This window comes from Scleropages formosus, chromosome 20, assembly GCF_900964775.1.
Source record: "Scleropages formosus chromosome 20, fSclFor1.1, whole genome shotgun sequence".
Classification (NCBI taxonomy): Eukaryota; Metazoa; Chordata; class Actinopteri; order Osteoglossiformes; family Osteoglossidae; genus Scleropages; species Scleropages formosus.
In genome coordinates this window covers 3,280,062-3,298,031 of record NC_041825.1, presented here as the reverse complement: position 1 = coordinate 3,298,031, position 17,970 = coordinate 3,280,062, and the positions used below count along the sequence as shown (strand labels likewise).

The 17,970-nt window shown below is 41.3% G+C and overlaps 1 protein-coding gene across 1 annotated transcript; it reads left to right on the top strand.

Moving 5' to 3' along the window:
* The first annotated feature begins 822 nt into the window (after positions 1-822).
* On the top strand, positions 823-6,279 carry LOC108925129 (ras-related protein Rab-35-like). Its single transcript, XM_018736890.2, has 7 exons — positions 823-889; positions 1,504-2,528; positions 3,360-3,410; positions 3,794-3,917; positions 5,054-5,178; positions 5,498-5,622; positions 5,771-6,279. The coding sequence occupies exons 2-7, from the start codon at positions 2,474-2,476 to the stop codon at positions 5,918-5,920; spliced, it is 630 nt and encodes a 209-aa protein (XP_018592406.1). The 5' UTR covers positions 823-889; positions 1,504-2,473; the 3' UTR covers positions 5,921-6,279.
* Positions 6,280-17,970: the final 11,691 nt, after the last annotated feature.

The following is a 17,970-nucleotide window of genomic DNA, read 5'->3' as shown; positions in this document are numbered from 1 at the left end:
TGGTTTTGTTGACCTGGCTTTGTTGATCAACTGTAGGAAATGTGGTTTTGGATTTGGTTGAGCGTAAATCTGTTGATGTTTGTTTTTAATTGTGTATTGTATTAACAACTTTATTAAATAAAGTTTTTAATTTAAAAAAAAAAAAAAGTGTGAAATAAGTGAAGCCAAAGTTGTACTGATTAAGCCAAGTAGGTAAGTAGAGTCAGGGGTGTGAATCGTTATCGTTTACTTAATTTATAACTTAATTTTAAAATTTAACATTTAAATTTTGTAAGTTTATTTTAATATTTTATACAAGAAATAATGACCATCCACACTAGGTTCACATACCGTCAGCGCCACTACACTAATATTACAGTATCAGCATTTGAATGTGCGCGTGTATCTATGCGTACTTTTATTAATTTAGAGACTGGAGTCTTCGAGTGCAGTATTTTAGCACCTAACAGCCCGTTTCAGGAACTAAAGCACAATGAGCGGAGCCCCGGTGTCTCACAGGGAGGAGAAGCAGAAACGAGAGGAAAAGGCGCGGCCGGTTTTCTCGCGCTGTGGCGCAAGAGCGCCGCAGAAAAGAGGATCCTGACGCAGGAAGGGATTGAGCGAAGAGGGAGGGGACAGGAACAGCGGAACAGCGGAACGGGGGGGGGGACTGACTGCCCGCTAATAGCGCAGCGAACCGGCGCTCGCGAGTCGATACTGTGCTCAGGTGCGGCCTACTGCGGGCTGCCGAACCCTCGGGCCACTCGAAGACCGCGAACTTTCCTGAAGGCCGCCGCCCGGGGCGAGACTCGGATCCGGCGGAGCGGCGGCTGCGTCGTCGTTGTCGTCGTCGTCGTCGTCTCCTTTTTCTCTCCCTCCACCGCCCCAGCTGTCGGTTGGGATGGGTCGGGTAATGAATAATTCACTTTCTATAAAGAAACATTAATCTTTTCATCAGACTCCTTTTAACATGCTGCAGCGAGTAAAAAAAAAAAAAAGTAGTTTATTTTTCGGATCACAAATGCTAATTAGCTAGCATGTCACTTGATTTCGCCGTCCTACAGCAAACTTTCAGAAAATTTCTGTCGCTGATTCTTTCAGTTTCACTTTAAACGTCCTAGTTTTCTCCGTGAAAGTTTACACGGCTTTTGCGCTGACTTATGAAGGATGGCATATTTTTTCATTAAACTGACACAGCACGGGCCGGTTTTACCCTCCTGCCCTTTTTCTTTTTTTTCTTTTTTTCTTTTTTTAATATCGTGGCGTTAACGTGGCCACCAGGGAGTTGCCAAGTATAAAGATATGTATCATTTATGAATGTCTCGCGGTACTGCGATTATGACTGTTTGCTTTCGGGGTGTGTGAGCGGTGACGTTACAAGTGTATGTTTTGCACGCGCCAGTGCGACATGTGACCCGTTCCTCCTCTTCCTCCTTCGGCCTTTTGCGTCCCGCTCCTTAAAAGTACCCTTTTCCCCCACTTTCTTTTTCTAAACACATCCCTCTGTTCTACATCTTTCTACAGCCCAGGGACTGAGGAAGAACGGCGAGAAGAAGAAAGGAAAGAGAGTCCCGAAGCACATGCTTGTTTGTTTTTGTTTGTTTGAGAAGGAAGAGCCTTGAAGAAGAATAAAGGGAGAGACAAGTAACCAAGAGAGGAAGGAAGTGTGAACTGGAGGGTTGAGATTAAGAAGTTTGAGAAGTGTTTTTTTTTTTTTTTTTTTTTTTTCCCCTCACCCCTGTCACCTCTTTCTTATTTAAATTTTATTGCCTAGATTGCAGTGATCGTGCACATTCCACAGATGGTAGGATGAGTGTGGCAGAGGGAGCGGAGATGGAGACTGGAGTGCAGGAACAAAGATGAGTGTTGCCCCTTTAGGATATTTGTGCACGGAAGCCCCGCGCACACGAAAATGACAGAAAATACAATATAAAGGGGTCGTCTTTCAGTAAAACGGCTTTTTTTTAGCGTTGGCAACCGCAGGTCCAGGTAGCTATAGGTATGTGAGTGCTGTCTGACACGTGGACTTGAGGGGCTGTGAAGAGCTGAAGGCGGAGATTGGGAGGACGACACTTGGATGCACTGCTGATTCGTGGCTGGAATTAACTTCACGTCTTTTTTATGGATCCTAAGCAATAACCTAAACATTTGCATGGGAGAAAATGGGAAGAGCTGAGTAAGACAGCAGCGGGCTTTGGCATGGAATAAAATGTGGTGTGGTAAAGTAGGGAAATGCAGGGATATACCTCTGTAGCAAACTGGGAGTGATGCTTCTTAGCAGTAGCTTAGGAATGAATCAAATTAACAGGGAGTGACCTGGCAAACAGAAATGATCGACTGTCTGCTGCATTAAGCTGCTGTGATTTACAGGGTTTTTTTTTTTTTTTTTTTTTAACAAAAATTACATCATCTGATCTGGAAATCAAGAAGAACTTTAACTGGGATTTCTCACAGCTGGAATTTTCTCCTTGTGGCTGAACAGCCTTCTGCAGCAATGGCAGCCAAGGATTACAACCATCTTTTCAAGCTGCTCATCATCGGAGACTCCAGTCAGTAATTTGAACACAAAATACCTGTGAAAGTTCTTAAATTAACTCCGTAGTTTCATAACTTAAGTCAGAAAATATAGTTGCTGGATCCAGAAAAGGGAAAACTTAAAAAAAAAAAAAAAAAACGGCTATTAAGAAGTGCCCTTCTTTAACATTTTTTAAATTGTACATATTTGTAAGCATTGTTCATATGGTTCAATGGTGTTAGTATTTTTTAAATATTTGTCTGCTGTGTATTATCACATTCAATTATGGTATTTTGCTGTGTCTCTCCCCCCCCCCCCCCCCCCCCCCATCAGATATCCCAAACTGGTCAGTTATTTTCTTAGGATTTGCATTTTTAGTTTCGTTTATTGTAACCAACTTGTAATCATTTTCAGCTTTTCTGTAAAAATCTTAATTTAAATCAAATAACTATAAAACGTGTAATCAAGGGCTTTTAATTTTTGAAAATAATATATGTGAATGTATTACCACTGTAACTCCCCCAGAATAAGCATTTCTGAAAATGGAGTGAAGGGTAAATGTATGATTGCAGAAATGATTTTAGGTTAAGAAAGAATACGTTGCAGTTGAATAATTTGACTCACTTTGTGTCAGTTTAGTCCCTTACTACTATTATTGTATCTATTTATTAACATAGATTATAATTAATCATTAATTTTTGGTAAAATTTACTACTAGTAAAGTACAAAGAATGGGCAATAAAAGCAAAGCATCTGGGTGAAATGTGTTAATCTAGTGTTACAACATTTTTGATCAGTTAAATTTTGTATCTTGATACATATGTCTTGTATAACTGACACGGTCTTATGTTTTTGTGTTGTGTAGATGTTGGGAAAAGCAGTCTGTTGCTACGATTTGCCGATAACACTTTCTCAGGTGAGCCTTCTCATTCCTGCCAGTTCATATGGGATGAAAAAGATAATTTTGAGACATTATTGTGGTGCTGGGGGATGGATGCGGTGGCGCAGTGGGTTGAACTGGGTTCTGCTCTCCGGTGGGTTTGGGGTTTGAGTCCCACCTGGGGTGCCTTGCAACAGACTGACGTCCCGCCCTGGGTGTGTCCCCTCCCCCCCAGCCCCACACCCTGTGTTGCTGGGCTAGGCCCTGGCTCCTCGTGACCCTGCCTGGGACAAGCGGCTCAGACTCTCTGTTTTTGTGTGTGTTGTGGCGCTTTATTGCGATACGCTTGTCTCTGTGTGTCTTTTTTACTGTTGTACGTTGGTCTGTTAACAGTATCATTTGTTGTACATGGCATCCAGGCAGCTACATCACAACAATAGGAGTGGACTTCAAGATCCGCACCGTGGATATCGATGGAGAGAGAGTCAAGCTACAGATTTGGGACACTGCAGGACAGGAGAGATTCAGGACCATCACATCCACGTAATACATATAAACACTTTGTGCTTTTACTGGGAAATGGGTAGAGGAGTGTGTCATCACCCTAAATGTTCCAGCTGGATAATGCAGTTAGCTGTGATCTGCAGCAGGTGGCACAGTAGTTAGAGCTGCTGTTCTTCATCTGAAGGTTACTGGTGCAGTGCTACTGCTGCAGTGCCCTTGAGCAAAATTCTTTCCCTAAAGGGCTGCAGTAAAAACTACCTGGCTGTACAAATGGTTACATTATTGTATCTAGTGTTGGAGAGAAGCAGTCAGCTAAATGACTGTTCGGCTGCATTAGGATGAGTGAATGGGTAGAATTTTTTTCTTTTTTTGAACAGCAGAAACATCACTATGCACAACTATTTTTGGAATGTCAGGTTATTTCAGATACTTTTTTAATTCCCCTTGTTGTTCATAGTGTATATGACCATTATTCATACTGTTTATGACCTTAGTGCAGCACAGATATTTAGGTGACCTTTTCCAGGGTTTCCCAAGAATGTTTTGCTCAGAACTACTACATCTTACCAAATTGGCCACAATAAAGCAGTAGAAATCTTTGGAAGAGTTTTTTTTTTTTTTTTTTTTATTTTTAACTTTCTTGGTCAAGTTTACAAATGTACAGGCAGTCAAAAAAAAAAAAAAAAAGTTTAAAGCTCTGTCCAGTTAATCCAACATGAATGTTCAGCACTTAGTTGCTGGTGTACCAGTGGAAGCCCCAGTCCAAATTTACAACATTTGTTTATGATGTTGAATGTTTGCAGTGTAAGCCAGTGGGAAATAACACGGTGCAAGTTATTTTGCTGGGGGCCATAGTGTTAATATGAAGCACATTCCAAAAAAGGGCTGTTTCTGTGAATGGGGACACAGTATCTGATATCACACTAGCTGTGACTTGCAAGCTGGACAGTTCTAACTCTTTGCTTTTTTTATGTTATACGTAATTACATTCCCTGGTCCTTGTGGTTTCTTCTCCACTCACAAAGTGTACACTGAACTAAGTGAAGTCATCGCTGAGTGAGGGCTGATGGAACAACGTAGCTGCAATGCATTACTTTTTAACTGCATTCTTTTTCATGAGACCAGTCATTCACTTTTTTCCCCACTTTTTTCTTTCTCACCCTCCTCTTACACAGGTATTACAGGAACACTCACGGTGTTATTATTGTATATGATGTCACGAACCCTGAGTCATTTGTTAATGTGAAGCGATGGCTGAATGAGATCTCTCAGAATTGTGACAATGTCTGCAAGATCCTAGGTGAGACTTGTTTTGTTAAATGTAGAACTTTATTGGAAATTGCCTTATGTTCAGAATGATTCAGTAGATTTTTTTTTTTTTTTTTGTGCTCGTATGTACCCAACTAAAAATATTTTAAAATAAAAATTTGAAATTGTACCTAAAACTTTCGAATTGTATAGAAGTGCACTATCATTAAAAAATTCACATAAAGGTCAGAATATGATGCACTGAAAAAGATTTTGTAAATGTATTTTTTTTTCTTGTTTTGCGTCCATCATGCTTTGACCGTCTCAGTTCTGTTTTTAAAAACTTTGTACCCCTGTTATTGTTCCTGAAGTTGGCAACAAGAATGACGACCCTTCAAAAAAGCAGGTGGACTCCCACGATGCCCACCGTTTTGGCGAATCAGTCGGCGTCAAAGTGTTTGAGACGAGTGCCAAGGAAAACATCAACGTAGAAGAAGTGAGGAACTGCCTATTAGCCCCACATTGAAGAGCCTGTTTTTCTGACTCAGATTTATTGAAATGTGAAATATTTGTTTTACATGATCATATATTCCCCTCTCTTGAACTGATGCTGATGTTCCACTTTGTCTCCTGTGCCTCTCCAGATGTTCATGGCCTTCACTCACATGGTGCTTCGAGCAAAGAAGCAGAGCCAGATGCGGGCAGAGAGGGAACGAGAGCGAGCAAAAGACACTGTTAACATCAACTCCCACAGAGACAGGGAGAGGAGGAAGAGGGGCAAGAAGTGTTGCTAATAAATCCCAAGGACAATAACACTTTAAGTACTTAAAACACTGAAACTGCAATAAGGTGGACAGAGAAAGGAGATAGTGTCCATTTAACCACTGTAACGCGCTGAATGTTTTCACTATTTTACGAATGTTTTTTTTAAATATTAAAAAGAACTGGACATGTAACATACCTTACTCATGAACTGGACTCTGTAGTGTGGCCTTAAGGTTATGCATTGTACTGACTAACCTTTGCACCATGATCAGCTGAGATGTTTGTCTACTTTGTATGTGTAATTTCAGTAAAGATTAAAGGTCTTCAATAAAAGATTTAGCATTTATTTATTTTGACCCCACGGTGACCTGACAGATATCCTCTTCTTTCTTTGGAAGTGCAGTACACATAATGGTCTTGCCAGCAGGCTGTGGGTTCTAGGAACAATGCATAGCCCATGTGTCAGTCACGAGGGAGAGCAGGTGACGACGTGGTCGGAACCGCTGCTGTACAATCTGAAGGTTTCTTGGTTTGACTGAGTCTCCTGCTGCTAGAACTCTTGGCTAAGCTGTAAAAATAACCTGTGTCTTGGACAAATGCAAATAATTTTGTTTTCCAAAATTATAATTTTTTTTATTTTCTAGCTTTCAAGGCAGTTTTTAAGTGGGGGGAGAACTAAGTTTTTACTCAACTTTTTTTTTTTCTCCCAGATACAGATTTTCAGTAGCATTTGCTATTAAAACTGTTATGATTTGCTAGTTTTTGTCAGGGAACTTACAACCTACACCGTGGACCAGCCTAAACTCAACAACCTTTTCTGTAGCTGACAGATACTTGGTATTCAACCAAATTTTACTCACTTCAGTAAATATTTTTTATAACCATTTTACTTCAAAATTTGAGTTTTCTGCTGTCATTCCACAACTTGTTTAATCTACATGTTTTTGAAAAATTTTCAGATTAATTTTCTTGCTTTTTTTCTTATTTGGTAGTTACTGTAGTAATGACTGGCAATTAGTGAAAATGTTAATACTGATCAAATGTAATTATTTGAATAATGGCAGTGTTAAATGAATAGCTGTCAATTTGAATTTTGGCCAAGTTGACACATTAAGATGAGAAAGTGAAGTTGTCAATGTGACTTTTCTGTTTCAATGTTCAGTTGAGTCCCGTCCTGGGTGTGTCCCCTTCCCCCTCCGGCCTTACGCCCTGTGTTGCCGGGTAGGCTCCGGTTCCCCGTGACCCCGTAAGGGACAAGCGGTTCTGAAAATGTGTGTGTGTGTGTGTTCAGTTGAGTTTAAATTTACAGAGCTCTTCTCGTACAATGACAAAGAATGTTGAACATAGGTTATATACTAGAGCAATACATTATCCATCCAGTTATTATAGCTGTAAGTATGTCTACTGGTCATAGAGGAAAGGAACAAAAACTCCCCAGTGAAAGTCAATGTACCAGTGGCAGTCCACCCCTCCTGGGCATTCTAGATGAAAAAAGACAAAGTAAATTTACAACTAATAATATTGCAGCTGTTAACTTGATGTAATGTGAGTCTTTTGTGGAAGCACTTGAGAAATTACATGTCAAGTAGATCTTGCTCTTCATTTTTGCATCAAAAGACAGGATGCCATGTAAAACCTGAAGATGCTTTTTCCCCACCAAACATTTTGAGTATTAATAAATTAACTAAAACACATCAAATTTAACCAAAAATTAAACGATAGGCTGGTGTCCTTTTAGGGTGTGTATTACAGGATGTAATAAAATTACTTTAAAAGCATTCCCATTGTTTGTACATGTTTTATTTTAGCAGCAATGTACTTCCGTACCATTGGGTTCAGGCCGGCGCACACATCGCACCAGGGTCGCACCAGGGTCACGCACAGGGCCAGAAGAGCACGCGCTGTCCTTTATGCTGTAATGACTAAAATCAGTCACTAGAGGGCGGCACTGAGGAGCCGGAATCCAAAGAACCATGAGGAACTTGTTTCCCGCCAAAATGTTAAGCAAGCAAAAATTTTCCACTGACTAACACACAATAAAATGATTGTTTTCTAATTGATGTGTCTTCATTAATGAAAAAATGCTACTTTCCTGTGAAAGAGGAGGGAATTCAGAGCTTGTAACATTTACATTTACTATGTTAAGCTATTTACAGATATTTGCCCATTTATACAGCTTTTTATTGGAGCAATTTAGGGTAAGTACCTTGCTCAAGGGTACTCCAGCAGGAGGTGGGATAACCAGTATGACCACCACAACACTTACTACTGCCTTTTCAGAGTTGAGTAGTAAAGAGTTACATCTACTTTCTTTCTTGTACTTTACATTTTTGGAGATTTGAACCCTATAGAGTAATTTTTGGCATCAATACTTTCTGCTTTTACTCAAGTTCATCTGTAAAGAAAAAGTTCTTTTACTCTGCTACCTTTCGGTCACCCTACTACAGCAGGAGATGGGATTTAAACCCAGGACCTTCCCATTGTAAGAAAGTAACTCTAAGTACTGTGGTACTGGTGTGTGATACCCCACAGTACACTTGTGTGTGCAAAGTACAGCTGTAAATGTACTTGCCTGACTTTAGGGTATATAAAGCAGAGCAATGCATACACACACACATTTTTTGAACCGCTTGTCCCATACAGGGTCACGGGAAACCAGAGCCTAACCCGGCAACACAGGGCGTAAGGCCGGAGGGGGAGGGGACACACCCAGGACAGGACACCAGTCCGTCGCAAGGCACCCCAAGCGGGACTCGAACCCCAGACCCACCAGAAAGCAGGACCCGGTCCAACCCACTACGCCACCGCACCCCCAATGCATACACAAGATGTACAATATGTGATCTCAGTATATACCGTGCGGGTCAGAAATAAAGTAATGATAAAGGAAAACAGATATATAAAGTAAATCCCGCGGTACAGTTTAAAAAATGTTTAACACACCTACATGCACTGTCGCATTCTTTGGCAACGTGTGACTGACAATATTTAGAAGGAATGTATATATGCAGACCACTTATTGAACTTTCACTGTAAGACACACTTGCTGTGTTTCCTCTGCAGAAATTTCAAAGATGATTTCTGGAACATTTCTTTTGAAATGGTGCACATGGTAACATTGAAGCTCTTGGTTGTTTGACCTGAACATGTTTTCGTATAATCACCGTATAGCTTCCTCTTTTCTCCAAAGCCACTTACAATGTTTTGGTACTTACAATTGTTTATCCGTTTATACAGCTGGGTGATTTTACTGCAATTTAGAGTAAATACTTTACTCAAGGGTATGAGAGCAGTAGGTAAGAGTGCAAAGGCAGCAGCTCTAACCACTATGCTGTCAGCTTCCCTGAATAGTCATAAATCCTCATGTCATTTATAGGCATTTATTGGACTGAATAAATTCCATCAAAATACCTTAAGGAAGCTTAGCTGGTACTTTTTTCCTTGGTATTTGAATACATGTGAAAGTATGAAGATTCCCTTCTGGTTTCTGTTGAAGGTAAATGAAGAAAAAAATTTCAGCTTGATTTTCATCTGTTTTTTGGATTGGTCAAAAATCCGATAAAGGTATGCAAGTGTGTGGCACATGATTGTGTCTCTGCTTGGTTGTAGACGTGTGGATGTCTTTGCTCCATTTCTAACACTCGAGCTCCATGATTGACAGTTATCTTGCTTGATATTCTTTTGCATCCTTCTCATGTTACAGAAATATTTCTAACATTTTGCAAACACTTAAAACATTTTCAAACAATGAATACATTTTATCTTGGAATTCAACATATATGCATATTTCCATCAAACTTCAGCTTAAATGCATCTTCCTAAAACCAGTTGAAGGGCCTATAAACCTGCAGTAAATCTATCAATGCTGAGCATGAACAAGGAGACAAAGATACAAAGAGACAAGGTTTCAGTCTCGTCTGATCCTGCTATAAAGTGACGTCCTCTCAGCACCATGGTAACAGTCTGTAAATAATCCAAAGTGCTGAGTGTCACTCTAATGTGCTGGAATTCTACACTGTAATACGGTGTCTGTGTTCGTATATCTGAATAATAAATAGGGTTTTCCCATTTATTGCTTAATCAGTTCTTTCACTTGTTGATGCAAACAACTTAAACGAGAGTATTTGCTATGTTAAGAGCACCTCATTAAGAATCTTTTTTATACTAATTATACTGTTTTTTTGCTATTAAATTAATATTGAGTCTTGGTGACCATTGATACAGAGTGTCTCCAGAATATTCTGTCTCTTATTAAGATCCTGTGGCTCAAGAGGGTTGTGTCTATTGTTGCTGTGATTGAGTCTGTCCATGTGCTTTACAGTTGTCTTCTTTTTCTTCTTCTTCTTCTTCAACTTTTCCAAGCATTGCCGTCTTTCTGAGATTATCCAACTGTAGCAAGACGTGTGCGAAGTATCATAACCCCAGTCTCATCATTTGTGCTTCCAGCAAGAGTTATGGTTTGATCCAACATCCATCTGTTTCTTTTCCTCAGTCCACAGTGACAGGTCAATGGATTCTGTTTTCATCCTTTCCTGCTTCTTTAATGTCCACCTTGCAGTGTAGTGAAAATACAGCTTCTTGAACAATGGTAATATTGTAATATTGCTTATTGTGGATGGATTGGCACTCTGGGAGATCTTTCTAGAACTTTCATTTCAGCTTTGCCAGCTGATCTCATTGGACTCCAGCAGTCATCGGACATGTGTGTGCTCAAGACCTTCCTGTTTCAATTGCTCCCCTTTCTAACTAATGCTTAAATGCTATTTGTATAGCAGCTAAGATAAATATTGATGATTTAAAACAATGAACTGAAGAAGTATGAATAGCAATAATAAAAATCTGATTCAGTTCTACTTTTGTTTTCTTAAACTCATCCTGTTTGTATATTCTACTGTATACGCCACTTAAAATGTTTAAGCAGTATTTCTGATGCAGAAACCGTGAAGGAATTTATGATTTTAAGGTTTCAAACAAAAAAAAGTTCTGTTATTCTTCCTTTACTAATATTTAAACAACCCTATGATTATGCTATGGTGCACTGGAGCGTAGTGCAAGAAACCTCACGCACCTGGGGTGAATCTGACCGAAATCCCCTGTCGCTCACTTGACTTTCTCTGCAGGCGTGCTAATCTGACCTGGCATCTCTTTGGTATTGTGTCTATGAAGTGGAACAGAAGTGTAACTGAGCCGTTCTTTGCATCATTTCCTCATAATATAATGTATGTGCTTTTATGCTGGTGTGTTAAATCCCTTTCTATGTGCCCTGTAGTTTAGTCCAACAATTCTGCTACCTGGGGTGTAAGATATCCTCTGATGTCAAAATCGACAAAGAGGTGACTAACAGACTGGCCAAAGCCAATAGTGCTTTTGGCCGACTTTCCAGACTTGTCTGGAACAACAAAAACCTCAAAGCAGACACAAAAATCAGGGTGTACGAAGCCATCGTCCTGACCACCCTGTTGTACGGCGCTGAGTCTTCGGTCATCTACCATCACCACCTATGACTTCTTGAGCGCTTTCACCAGTGCTGTCTCCGTGCCATTCTCGGCATCCATTGGATGGATCATGTCACCAACATCCAAGTCCTTCAAAGAGCAGAGTGCACTAGCATAGAGGCCATGCTCCTCAGGATACAGCTGCGCTGGGCAGGGCATGTCTCCAGGATGGACGACCATCACCTGCCCAAGATTCTACTCTATGGCGAATTGTCCACAGGTTATCGTGACCAAGGGGCACCATGGAAGCGATACAAGGACACTCTGAAAAAGTCCCTCGCGTTCTGCGGTATTGATCACTCTCAGTGGACATCCCAGGCCGCTGACAGAGACTTGTGTAGGCTGACAGTTCAGCAGGTCACTGCACAGTTAGAGATAAACCGCAGGGCCAGCATGGAGGAGAAGAGAAGAAAACAGAAGAACCTGTTCCCTCAACACCAACCATAAACCAGTCCCTCCCATGCAACCACTGTGGCAGACAATGCCTGTCTCGCATTGGTCTCATCAGCCACCAGCATTCGTGTATCAGACGTGGACCCTATCCTTCCTAATCTTCGCTCGCGAAGCCATGCCGAGATGCGCCCAGTGTAGTACACGATCCCTTTGTTTTCAGTTTTTGGTTACATTTGAAATCCTCTGGATAGTAGGATTGTCCAAGGTGTTGGACAACAGGAAAATCTACAATAGTGGCCAGCAGAAGCATCCATAAATGAATGGAGCACGCCACCTAAAGTAGTTGTTATTGTTGGAATTCAAATAAGTACTCATCATTTGCCATGAAACAGAATACATCGATATATGAGTACAGCTGTGGATAAATCAGTTTTTTGCATAATGCAGTTAATTGCTTTGCTTAGTAGACTCTTTAATGTAACAGCATGTTATATGACGCATTTTGGCATTTTTACTGGAGCAGTTAGACACTAAGCACTTTACTCAAAGGCACTCTAGTGGGGATGAGGATGTAGTACCCTTGAACAGAGTATATGTCCAGTTGACCAAAAGCTGAAATATTCAAACTGCAGAAGACACAAGTCGTAGGATGAGTTCACTGCGGTCCACTGGTACCCTGTGCTTGTAGGATAGGCTCCGGACTGCTGCGACCCTGCTTTGGACAAGTGCTTAACCACAGTGAGTGAGTTTACTTTTCTCCAATGAAACTTACACACACATACATTGTCTGAAGCTACCTGTCCCAAGCGGGGTCGCGGCAAACTGAAGCCTAACCCAGCAACACACAGGGCATAAGGCTGGGAGAGGAGGGGACACACCCAGGATGGGACGCCAGTCCGTTGCAAGGCACCCCTAGCAGGACTCAAACCCCAGACCCACCGGAGAGCAGGACCCGGTCAAATCTGCTGTGCCACCTCACCCCCCCAGCATGCAACTTACAGTGTTAATCAATTTACAATTATTTACCCATTTACACAGCTAGGTTTTACTGGAGCAATTTAGGGTAAGTATTTCGCTCAAGGGCACTATAGCCAGAGGTGAGGTTCAACCTTATTCCATTTTATCACCTTGAACTGACATTCACCCAAAGTTTTTGCCCTGGGGCATAACCTTAGAGTATGAAAGTGATTACCTTAATTGATCTGTGTATCTAACTCCATCTCTCATAGAGTCAGACTCTACGAATCTGTTCTTCCTCAAACTATGGTTCAATCACAGTCTTGCATCTTTCATTGCTCTTACCATCTCACCCCCATTCAGGGCTCGTTTTACTCCTTTCACGTGTCTGCATTCCTCTGTCAGCCGACATAGAGTAATATTCCAGTAGTCGTCATGTCCCTTGTGATATTGTCACAGACGTTCAGTATTCAGGCAGGTGCGCTTATCTTTAAGTGTTTCACGCACCCCACACATTCCATCAATAAATTTGCAACACATATACTGTTGAAAATCTTGACACCTTTGTCTGTCACCTCAGGGTCAAAACTTCAGCATAAAAACATTCAATTTTGGGAGAATGACACCAAAATCTGGTCCCACCCAACAGTCAGCTTTCCAACATAAACAGACACCCACTAACCTCTGTGTTCCCACATCTGCTGTTTTCCTCAAGGCCTCCATCACCTTTCTTTTGTCCAATGGCCTCCCAAATGGGATCTCAACAGCAGGTACAAGCCCCCCCACCCAGATGGAAAATCCACCTGCAAATTATAGCTACAATCACTGTAATGAGAGAATGGACCAATACCAAGTACATCTGTCAGATTTCTCAATCACAGTCTTTCAGTCAGTGCAGCATTCTTCTACATGCCTTTGTTATGTAGTAGAGCTTCTCCTTTAAAGACCTCTACACCTCACCAGGAAAGCAGGGGTCATACATGTGCAGTTTGCATATTTCGACACTGTATGACACTGCACTTTAACATTTATCTGATGCTTTTCTCCAAAGCAACCTACAATCTTAATGTGACAGCCATTTCAAGCTTACAATTATTTACCTATTTATACAGCTGGGTAGTTTTACAGGAGCAATTTAGGGTGAGTACCTTGTTCAAGGGTACTACAGCCAAGAGTGGGGATCAAACCTGCAACCTTTGGATCCAGAGGCAGTAGCTCTAACCACTCTTCTACCAGCTGGGTTAAACTGGATTGGAGCTGTGGGGTTGGGTTTGCATGATTCTCCCCATGTCTGAATCCCCCCCAGACATGCAGCGATGAAGGTCCTAGCAGACCACTTGCGTTTCCACTTCGCTTATCTCGAAAACGGTGCGAGTGGTCAATATGAGTCGGCATTCGCTCAACTGCACCTCCATCTACCTGTGACACTCCACGGTGTGGGTGTTTGTGACCAAAAGGAAAACAGCAAGTTCCGTAATGCTCATCGCCTCTGGTTTCATGTAACACAGAGACCCAGTACAGGAAGGGACAGAGTCATCCTCACCTGATACTTTTCTCCAAAGTGACAACTATCTATCTATTTATAGAGCTGGCTCATTTTTAGGGTAAGTACCTTGCTCACAGTTACTGCACCGAGGAGCAGGATTGAAACCTGTGTCCTTTGGGTCCAGCAGCAGCTCTAGCTGTTCTACTACCAGCTACGTCGTTCCCAAGGAAACTCGGGCCCTTTGGAGTGTGGAGGTCCTTGGTGCTGATGTTCTGGCTGTCTGCACCGGTGAAGCTGATACCAAAAGGATTAATAATCTAATCAGGAGGTCAGGTTCCACCGTGGAGTGAAGCTGGACTCCCTGGAAGACATCACACAGAAACAGGCTCTGGACTGTGATTCACACCCTCTGCACACCACCGTAGTGAAACAATGGATCATTTTTGGGAACAGGCTGGTCTGGTGGCGGTGTTAGATGAACAGCATAAGGATTCTGGACATGATAGGTTAGCGCCACATGTTTAACAGGAAATGAGGGAGATCAACTTTACTTTCAGATGTTGACGTCTTTCTCATTCCTCTGTTGTCCATGGGTTAGGGTAAGGGTTAGTAAACAGCAGTCACCGCACTTTACCCAGAATGTTGTTCAGCTTGAGCCATGTTCTTTTGTCCCTTTTATTGCACCTTAACTAGAGTGTCTTAGTAACAAATGGAGGCAGATTAATGATATCATTCTATATTCTCTCTCATGGACTCATTGAAGTAGCACCAGTATACACTCGTACCCGCATTTACAAGTAACTCCCATGGTGTGTCATCAGGTGTTGGGAGTCTATGAATTCTCGCTCATTCACTTTTGATAACTGCTGGTCCAGGTCAGGGTTGTCGTAGTCCAGAGCCCATCCCAGGATCAGTGGGCGCAAAGCTAGGGGTACACCCTGTGCAGGATGCCAGCCCATTCCATAGTAGCCCCCCCCCCACCACACACACACACACACACACACACACACACACACTATGGGCAATCACAAGTGTCCAATTCACCTGAACTGCATTTTTCTGGATTGCGGAAGGAAACCAGAGCGCATAGAGGAAACCCACAAAGATATGGAGAAAACACAAAAACTCCATCCAAACTGAGCCACATTCAAACCTACACCCAAACCCGCGGTGCCATTTGACTTTATCGACTTTATCAATTATAATTAAAAAATTGTCCCTCAGTAAGATTAACGATAAGATTAGTTAACAAAATGTCTTTTTTTTTCTGCTACTTCCCACCAGAATTAGAGTTTATGTCAGTAATTCACCTTTGCAGAGAACAGGCCACCATGAGAATGACCCCCCCCCCAAAAAAATCACCTAGGCTGTGTAAATACACAGTAAATAAATATCTGGTTTAAAACAAAGCATGAACAGCATTGTACAGACATTTTCGATTTTATTTTAAAATCATTAATTCTTTCTTGAACAAATGTGCAGAGTATATAAAATAGACTACATTTTAAAATACATTTGACAATATTTCTATTAAAATAAATTTCACTTTCTGGTGCTCATCACGAGTACTCGCTGAGCGGGCGTGTTGACAATGTGTCGGGTGTCACTCACGTGGAAACACATTTTCTGCATATTTTTACCCATAGATAAAAGAAACAGTATGATGGCTAAAGCCGAATATGCATGACATGCAATTCGACTTCATCTCAGACTTTGCTTTCATTGGTGATTCCAGCTTAACTTTGAGTAAAGTCAACGTGAAACGGCTTTTGAAGCTCAACGTATATACAGCTTTGGGAAAAAAGCATCAGCTAAATGAATAAATGTGTGGTGGGCTTCCATGGATCGCACTTGTTTTCTAAACACATCCCACAGATTCTTGATCGAACTGAGATTTCTGGTATTGAGGGAATCTCTCTAAAGGTTGTAAATGTGTTTTCTTATTTCACTTTGCTGTCCATTGTAGCTTATGTTTTCATATTATTCAGTACATTGTCTTGCACTCATTAGATTTCAAGGGTCAACAATGGACACTCTGATCGGTCTGCAGCTACGCAGCTCCATTCACAGCAAGCTGCGATGAACTGTGTGTTCTGACACCTTTCTATCACGGCCAGCATTAAAGTTTTCAACAATTTGTGCTATAGAAGCTCATCTGTGGGATCGGTGCAGACGGGCTAGCCTTTGCTCCCCACGTGCATCAATGAGCCTTTGGCGCCCGTGACCCTGTTGCTAGTTCACCGGTTGTCCTAACCCTAACCCTAACCACTTTTGGTAGGTACTAACGATTGCATACCAGGAACACCCCACAACACCTGCCGTTTTGGAGATGCTCTGACCCAGTCGTCTAGCCATCACAATTTGGCCCTCGTCAAATTCGCTCACACCCTTACGCTTGTCCATTTTTCCTGCTTCCAACACATGGAATTGAAGAACTGACTGTTAACTTGCTACCTAATATATCCCACCCCTTGACAGGTGCCACTGTAAAGAGATAATCAATGTTATTCACCTCACCTCTCAGTGATTTTAATGTTGCAGCTGATCGGTGAAAGATTATCTTATTTTAACTGGTGAGAAGGAGCTGCATCACTTGATAAGTGAAATGTCACAGAACTGGACTAATATGATTTTTTGAGTCACAAATCAAAGTTTCACAAGGGAGGCACTGCACAGGTTTCTTGTAAATGACATAGTAATTAATTATAATTAAAAGCCAAACCTTCCTGGAATAGCAACTTTACTTTTGTATGAGATGAAGTGTAAGAACCACTTAAAAAATTTCATACGACTTGTTCAACTGGTACTGCTGTAAGACATCAGCTTCAGGTTATGAGGAAAAATAAATTCAGGTTTTTTCAGACACATTCAGCCTTTGTTCGTCACTTCAGTATACAATGTGGGTGTGACACATTAACATTTAAACAGGACATGCAACTCTAAGCCACTGCCTAGAAAATGTGGATTAATTATACTCTTACTGTACTAAGTATTCTTCTGCATTCTTCTGCTTTTTAAATTGTAACTCCCAAAATGGTGATCCTTTTTAAAGAAATGTACCTAATTTGAAATTGTTCCACTAGGTGATGTTGTTGTATGAAACAAATTATTATTATTATTATTTTAAAATCATTCATTCTCAAACAAATTTGCTAACTATATAAAATAGACTACATTTTAAAATACATTTGACAGAATTTTTCTTAAAAAAGTTTTAATTTTCTTCTGTTTTCATAACACGTTATTGTGGAGAAAAAGCCTTCAGACCATGACATAGCTGAGGCACAAGTTCCTACACACACCTTCAGAACTGCTTGTCTTATACAGGGTCACAGGAGCCTAACCCAGCAACACAGGGCATAAGGCCAGAGGAGGAGGGGACACACCCAGGATGGGACACCAGTCTGTCGCAAGGCACCCCAAGCAGGACTCGAACCCCAGACCCCCCGGAGAGCAGGACTGTGGTCCAACCCACTGCACCACCGCACCCTGCTCGTAAGTTCCTTCAGCTTTCTTTCAATTCTGTCGCCATACAACATTATTAAGAAAGTTAATAAAACAAAATTCCACCATCCATCAGTCTGTCTCTATTCTGCTTTTGCTTTTTCTTTCTTCTCTTTCAGCAATTTGAAGATGTGTTGCTTCGCCTAAAGTGCTGCTGAAAATATTGACGTAGTTTGCAAAAACAAGAAAAAAAAATCATGACTCTGATTAGACCTGTGGCTAAGAAACCAAAGAACAATCCATC